The following is a 7,931-nucleotide window of genomic DNA, read 5'->3' on the forward strand; positions in this document are numbered from 1 at the left end:
AGAGAGGGAAGCGGGCTCTCTGCTCAGCAGGGAGCCCGATGCGGGACTCGATCCCAGGACCCTGAGATCATGACCTGAGCCGAAGGCAGCGGCCTAACCCACTGAGCCACCCAGGCGCCCTTGTTTTTGTTTTAAATTCAGCATGTATTACCTGGCTGCTCTCAGCTTGGTAATGGAGATTTAAAAAAAAAATGGTGAGCCAGTGGCTGGCCATCAGGAGCTCTTCGTCTCAGTGGGGGGACAGACGCTGTCTCATCATGATGATCTGTGTGTTGTTCTGGGTATCTTTAGAATTAACTGTGCGCACACACAATCCATTTACTCAGGAGGTTTGTGTTTGGGTGTGCCCTGCCTTGTGCTGATGGCTGCTGCTGGGACAGAGATGGCAGAGAAAAGTCGTGTCAACCCCAGAGCTCTCCTAGTCATGTCATGGGGAGACAGGGACACTGGTGCTTGGGGTGATGACCCACCTTCCCATGCTTGCTCTGCCAGGTGTGGTTTGGAGTACTTTACCCCCTCACCCTGATTTCAGTGCCCCCCCCCCTTCCCATGGTAGCGTTTGCAAAGGCATCCCATGCTGATAGCAACACAGAAAGCTCCCAGTTCCGAGACTGATGGCTCTCTGAGAGCACATCAGAGGGAGGCATGTTCAGGAACCCTGGCTTGGAGGAGACATATTTGGGGTCTTAATTTCTCTGAGCCTCGGTTGCCTCCTCATCAGTAAGAGAACATCTTGTAGTTCTACCTCTACAGAGTTGCCATGCAGATTCAGTTGTGGGGTCCACGGACTGTGTTTGCAACAGGTGCTGGGTAAATATTTGATCAAGAGACAAAACCACAGGGGGTTTGGCCAGATGGGACCAGTGGTGGAGTGGGCCAGATGGGTGCTGTCCCATCTTCCACAAGGAGGTGGGGGGCAATGAATATTTTAGACCCTCCAGAGCTCATGGGAATGTGGGCTCAGAGTAGCCAGATCCTCTGGGTTTCTTTTATTTGCTTATTTACTTATTTAAAGATTAAAGAGACCACACAAGCAGGGAGATGGGCAGAAAGAGAGGGAGAAGCAGGCTCCCCGCTGGGCAGAGAGCTGGATGTGGGACTCGATCCTAGAACGCAAATGGGATCATGACCTGAGCTGAAGACAGACACTTAACCTACTGAGCCATCCAGGTGTCCCTCCTCTGGGTTTCTTAAGAGAAGCCAGAAATCCGAGTTTGGGGTATCAAAAATGGACTGGTTGTAATTAAATATTTTAAAGAGCTGGACTGATTGCAATTAAGTATTTTAAAGGCCTTTTAAAGACTTTTAAGACCTTGTGGGACAAGCAGAATATTTCCTGGGGTTGGAGGTGACCTCAGATCCGAACAGAACCCCTGTTGTCAGGACAGGCTCAGACTGCGGACAGAATAAAGAAGTCTTGTTCTGTATTTTGGGGCTTTGGAAAATGGACCTGTGGGTCCCTAAATCAACATTATGTTAGATATAAAATGTCCCAGAGTGGGATACAGGCCACTGTAAACCCCTGTCCTCCCAGGAAGACACGAAGACATGGAGTAAGGAGTGAGTCCTTTTCTGGGAGTCCTGACCTCTGACCCCCAGGGAACATTTGCAGGCATGTTGGCTCAGCTTCTGCTTTTCAAGAGATAATGAGATAGTGTTTGAGAGACTGTGCTCTGAGTCTGTGCTGATCACTCCCCAGGCATTTTTTTTTTTTTTTTCAAGATCTGAGCTGAGATCAAGAGTCCGATGCTTAACTGACTGAGCCAACCAGGCGCCCCCTCTCCAGGCATTTTGAATAGAGTCCTCACAACCTGGAGAAGTAGATATTTTCATCCCCATTTGACAGATGAGGAAATAGAGGCTCCAAGAGACAGAGGAAGTGGTCAAGCCAGGATTCAGGCTCAGAACCGGAAGTTCTCAGTGTTGTTGTGGCCCTAAAGACCACTTTTACTTATGAACCGGGCATAACGTGAGTGGGGCTCAGGTAGAAGAGGGGGAGGACCAACCGTGACTGTGAAGAGCTGGGGTTCATGTTTACTTAACAAACATGCATATGACACCCAGGTTGAGTCAGGCATTGCTGTAAGTGCTTTATAAATATTTGCTCTTGTAACTGTAATAAGGAACCCATGATGGAGGGCCTGATAGGGCCTCAGCTGTCGGGAAAGGGGACATGAATGTGGCTAATGAAGAAGCATGGGGCTCTGAACACAGAGTCCCAGCCCTGCCCCTGGCTATCCATAGGACCGTAGGAAAGTACCCCCCGCCTGCCCAGTTTCAAACTCCGCATCTGCAAAATGGGTCGATGCTGTACTTGGAGCTGATACAGGGGTCAGGCAAAGTCAGAGGTTGTCACTGGGTGGAGGATCAGGGCCGTGGACGCCTTGTTCTCATGCCTTTCTCTTCCCCCTCTGCCTGCCCTCACAGCCGCTGGTCCGAGACCCGTGCCGCAGTTGCGCCGTGGTGTCCAGCTCCGGCCAGATGCTGGGCTCGGGCCTGGGCGCCGAGATCGACAGCGCCGAGTGCGTCCTACGCATGAACCAGGCACCCACTGTGGGCTTTGAGGCGGACGTGGGCCGGCGCAGCACCCTGCGCGTGGTCTCGCACACGAGCGTGCCTCTGCTGCTGCGCAACTATTCACACTACTTCCAGCACGCTCGAGACACGCTCTACGTGGTGTGGGGGCAGGGCAGGCACATGGACCGGGCGCTGGGCGGCCGCACCTACCGCACGCTGCTGCAGCTCACTGAGATGTACCCAGGCCTGCAGGTGTACACCTTCACTGAGCGCATGATGGCCTACTGTGACCAGGTCTTCCAGGACGAGACGGGCAAGAACCGGTGAGCCTGGCGCTGGCCCGCTGGGGGGCCCTCCCTGCCGGCAGGGGCGGGGCAGGGGACATGACTTCTCTACTGAGTTCTTGTCCATGAGGGTCTGCTCCATCAGGCACTGGGGGAGGGTCAGCTGTGTTGGGGGCAGATGTGCTCCTGCCCCTGATGGGGGACAGAAGCAGGACTGTCATTCATTGAGTTAGCATATAGATGAAAAGTCCCCAGGGGTGGTGAGGGCTGTTTGGCTTTGCAAGCACAGGATCGGGGAGCATTGCCACCTGGGAGAATGTCGGGGAGCTCTTCCTTCTGGAGGAGATACTCCCTGAGATCTGGATTGGTATCTGAAGTCCCTACCAGATAAAAAAAAACAGTTAACAGTAGGAACAGCCCTCTGCGTGCACTAGGCACTGAGTTAAGGACTCTTCATGGAAGGCCTCATTTTATCCCACACTCAGAAGAGCAAGCGGATTCCCACCTGCCTCCTCCGCACACTGGCTCCGCCCCCCCCACACCCCCACCCCCACCCCAACTCAGGAAATACAGCTGCCAGCCTCTGGTTTCCAAGCCAGAAGCTTGGGCTTTGCACCTGACTCCTTTCATTGCATCACCTGACACATATCGGGCTCTTGACTCTCCTTTTGTGCCAGAGGTGCCACCTTGACTTAAGTCACCATTCCTCCCCCCGCCCCCCACCCTTGTAGCACCCTCTTGCTGCTGCCTCTCTGGCCTCCTGTTGTCTGAGCACCAGCTGCCCCCAGTGAATTCATCCCATTGGTGGCCTGCCCTCAACCTGACAGCAGATTTACTTTCATGTCCTCCCCTCCCCTGGCCTTCAGGTCTCCTATGATCTGGCCCCTGCCTGTCTATGATCTCATCATCTCCCCTCACTCAGCCTGCCCCAGCCATCTGGGCTTCCTCAGAAGTAGGCCTTGCACATGCTGTTCCCTCTGTCTAGAATGTTCTTCCTCCATATCTCCCTATGACTGACTCTTTGGTATTCAGATCTGGATGGGATGTCACCTCCTCAGAGAAGCCCTCCTTGACCACTCCGCCTGAAGGCGTACCTCCCTGCCCAACATTCTTTGTCCCCTTCCTTTGTCTCCTTGTCTTCTTCACAGTTCTGTCCCCTCCCCTGTGAATGTTAGCACTGGCTATGGCAGGTTCCTGGCCAGCACGGGGCCTGGGAGGTATGAAGTTTGAAGGAGTGAGCCACCGCATAAGCCCTCTGTCAGGGTGGAGGTGAGCGGCTCTTGGCTAGGAGAGCAGTAGCGCTGGTGTATTGAGAGGGTGGAGGGCTGGGCTGCCCACACAGCCCCTTGCTCCCAGGTGGGTATGGGGGAATGTGGGAGGTGCTGAGCGGACAGTGTTCCCTCCCCATAATTATCTAATTCTCCTTATTTCACAGATGGGTCAGTAAGCCCCAGAGAGGTTTAGGGGCAAACCTGATACTATAGAGCAGATTCAGGGTTTGAATTGGAGGCCATCTGATTCCAGACAACCATCTTTTTTTCTTTTTAAGATTTTATTTATTCACTTGAGAGAGAGAGAGAGATAGAGGGAGAGAGCACGGACAGAGGGAGAGGGGGAAGCAGACTCCCCACTGAGCTGGGAGTCTGAGTCCGGTGTGGGGCTTGATCCCAGGACCTGGAGCTCAGGACCTGAGCCGAAGGCAGGCGCTCAACCATCTGAGCCACCCAGGTGCCTATCCAGACAACTGTCTTGCCCACTTTCAGGCACTGTGCTCTATGGCCTCCCACCATCTCCCTAGGCTTGGTCCCTTAGATGAGCAGAAGTTGTGACCAGGGTCCCCCCGCCATCATCTGGGGCTTTGCTCCGGTCCTGTGTGGGTGGTGAGGGGCTGAACGGGCCTGGTGTTGCATCCAACTCCACCTGTTGCCTGCTGCTCCTCTCAGGCTGGCTCTGTCCCCTCCCCAGCCTCCCCCTGGGTCCCCTCTGTGGGGGTCAAGGTGGGGGCCCTTGGCTGGGAGGGTAGCAAGTGCTGTGTCCTGAGGGAGCTGAGGTGGGGTCTGTCCCACAGCCCCTTGCTCCAGCTTGAGTCGGGGAAGCGGCCAGGCTGACCGTTCTCCTTCCTCCCAGGAGGCAGTCGGGCTCCTTTCTCAGCACCGGCTGGTTCACCATGATCCTCGCCCTGGAGCTGTGTGAGGAGATCGTGGTCTATGGAATGGTCAGCGACAGCTACTGCAGGTCAGGCCGCCCAGGTCCTGGGCGGGAGGAAAGCCCGGGGCGGGGAGGACCATGGGCAACCGCCGCCCCCCCCCCCACCATCCTGGCTCAGCCTGGGGGCTCCCCAGTGGGCAGCCGAAACTCAGACACCCCTTGGGCCCGGTGCCTGGTGGGAAGGAGCCCAGCTTCATGATCGGCCTCTGTGACTTTGGGCCAGACATGCCACCTCCCAGGGCCTCCGTTACCTCATGTGTAAAAGAAAATAATCACAGCTTCCCCAGAAGGTGGAAGCAAGATTTAGAGAGAGAATAGTCTACCAAAGTGCTTAGAACGGCATTGTCGGGCGCTGGCTGATACGCCCGTCCAGGATAGATCACATCTGACCTGTCACCATCAGTACGGTGATGTGTGGAGTGTGCCAGTGGGGTCCCCAATCTTGATCTTCCGTTCTCTTTGGAGCGTGCTTGATGAGCCCGTGGATGAGGTGACGGGAGCCCGTGTGTCCTCTGCCACACAGTCCCTGCGGTTTGCCATCTTGATCTTTTTTTTTTTTTTAATTTTATTTATTTATTTGACACACAGAGAGAGATCACAAGTAGACGGAGAGGCAGGCAGAGAGAGAGAGGGAAGCAGACTCCTTGCTGAGCAGAGAACCCTATGTGGGGCTCGATCCCAGGATCCTGAGACCATGACCTGAGCCGAAGGCAGAGGCTTAACCCTCTGAGCCACCCCGGCGCCCCTTGCAGTCTTGATCTTGTTGGACCTGCGGTCTTGTGTGCCCATGTCCGTTTTATAGATGCGTTATTTATGCTCAGAGCGTCTGCCTCTGGCCCGGCGTCAGCCACCTCGCCAGAGGCAGATCCGGGGTTGAACTCTGGCCTTTGGGATCCGTGGGCTGCCCCGCTCCTCCCCTGTCTGTGCTGGCCTTCCCCGGGGCGGGCATGGGGCTCTGTGGGAGTCCCCGGTGAGGCATGGCCAGGGTAGGCGGCAGCAGGTGGTCGGAGGTGGGCGAGTTCCGTACCCCACGCGTGTCCCTCTTCCCCGCCCACAGGGAGGAGAGCCACCCCTCCGTGCCTTACCACTACTTTGAGAAGGGCCGGCTGGACGAGTGTCAGATGTACCTGGCACACGAGCGGGCGCCCCGCAGCGCCCACCGCTTCATCACCGAGAAGGCCGTGTTCTCCCGCTGGGCCAAGAAGAGGCCCATCGTGTTCGCCCACCCATCGTGGAGGACCCAGTAGCCGTGGCACCTGGCCGGCCGCCACGCCTTCACCGGGCCTCTGTTGCACACGCCACCAAAAACATTTAATTTATGGATCCTGTCTCATGCCTTGTGGACCTAAGGTCCCTTCTTGTCCTACCCTGGGGACACTTGGAGCACTTTTTAGGGCTCCGGACTTGATGGGGGAGAAGGGGAGGACTCTGGCGAACTTTACGCCCTCCTCCACACCCCACCCCCTGACTCATCCAAATCTTCATTTTGGGTTCATCCCTTCTCTGGGTCTGTCCAGTGGCCTTTGCCCTGGGGCCGATGGCCCCTGCCACTCACCAGCATTGTGATCTTGGATCCTGCAACAGCTCTGTCCCTCTTCACTGTCTCCCTCCACTTGCCTTTGGTGCCACACTTCCCAGGCTGGTTGTCCTGGTCAGGACAGCCCAGAGCTTGGGGTTCATTGGGCAAAGGGGTCTTTGAGCTGTGACTGCCAGGGCCACCTCTGGAGTGTACGGGTAAACGAATGTTTTCTGGAAGCCTGTCTGAAGTGTGGTCATGTGTCTGGGGGTGGCGATTAGGGCTCCTCTCCCTGCCACAGTCCCATAACCTGTTGACTCAAGGGCAGGATGAGTCCTCGGGCTCCTTCCCAGGCCCACAGCTGGCTGGGCCTCTGGCTGTTTAATCTACCCCCGTGTTTCCTTCCCGCGAGCCTACCTGCGTCCCCACCAGGCCAGGAGCTCTGGCCGCCTGGCTGTACTGGGCTCAGGGAATGCCCCAACTTAGAGGCTTCCAGGGGACCCCTTGTCCTGCATCAGCGGGGGGAGAGCCGAGGGCCTGGGAGGAAATGACTCAGGGTGGGACGGAAACTGCTCCACCCAATGTCGTCTCCCTGGTCCGTGGGTTAAATTCCAAGGATCTTACCAGCAAAATTCCCTATTAACTCTGGAGTTGATCACACGGCAGGAAAGGGAGGTGGAGGGCAGGGCCCTGGCTTTCCCTCTCTCAGTTTTAGTTTTTCATCTAGCAGGGGGAGAAGCAGACCCACCAGTAAATCCTTAGCAAATGCCAGTGAGCAAGGGTCTGCCGCCACCCTGGGAGGGGGAGGGTACTGGTAGCCCATTTTACAGAGAAGGAGAAGCCACTGGCTGAGCCAGGATACAACTAGCCAGGCCCAGTGCCTGGGCCCTGCACGAAGGGGCTGGGAAGAGACCCCAGAGGTCTTCACTACGTCTCCCTCTCTCCTTCCCTCCTTCCTAATCTGAGACCAGGAGACTAAAGGAGAACCAGGACCCCAGGACCTTGGGCTCTCAGCTGGAATGGAGTCCTGGGGTTCTAGCTCCCTGCCCCAGGGTTTGGGGCCTGCTTTATGGGCCTATAAACTGGACAGCTGTTCAGAGTCCTATGCTTAGCATAATACTCTGCTATTGTTAGCTTGAAATTCTTACTATGTTTTTTAAGAAGGGGCTGCAGATTTTCACTTTGCACTGGACCCCCACAGATCACGGGGCCAGTCATGTCAGGGAGTCTGGGGGACCCAGCACGCTTCCCCTCCTGCCTGCAGCCTCTTCTCCAGAGAGGCTGGAGACCTGGCACCTGGCCCACAGCCCTGCCTTTTGTGCCCTGCCTCCCCCCTCCCCAGTGCCAGGCAGACCCAGAAGCCTCTGCAGGCGTGGGAGGAGGGAGGAGGGAGGAGAGCCCCGAGC

At 56.3% G+C, this 7,931-nt stretch overlaps 1 protein-coding gene across 1 annotated transcript in view; it reads left to right on the plus strand.

Annotated features, from left to right (window-relative positions):
• ST6GALNAC4 (ST6 N-acetylgalactosaminide alpha-2,6-sialyltransferase 4) overlaps nt 1-6,764 on the plus strand; it is a 9,818-nt gene extending 3,054 nt beyond the window's left edge. Inside the window, exons 4-6 of the mRNA XM_059410720.1 lie at nt 2,428-2,840; nt 4,929-5,036; nt 6,067-6,764. Coding sequence (XP_059266703.1) covers nt 2,428-2,840; nt 4,929-5,036; nt 6,067-6,256 — 711 coding nt within the window. The 3' untranslated portion in view covers nt 6,257-6,764. The remainder of the gene's footprint in view (nt 1-2,427; nt 2,841-4,928; nt 5,037-6,066) is intronic.
• The last annotated feature ends 1,167 nt before the right edge of the window (nt 6,765-7,931 follow it).

The sequence above is a fragment of the Mustela nigripes genome, chromosome 9 (genome assembly GCF_022355385.1).
Source record: "Mustela nigripes isolate SB6536 chromosome 9, MUSNIG.SB6536, whole genome shotgun sequence".
Lineage (NCBI taxonomy): Eukaryota > Metazoa > Chordata > Mammalia > Carnivora > Mustelidae > Mustela > Mustela nigripes.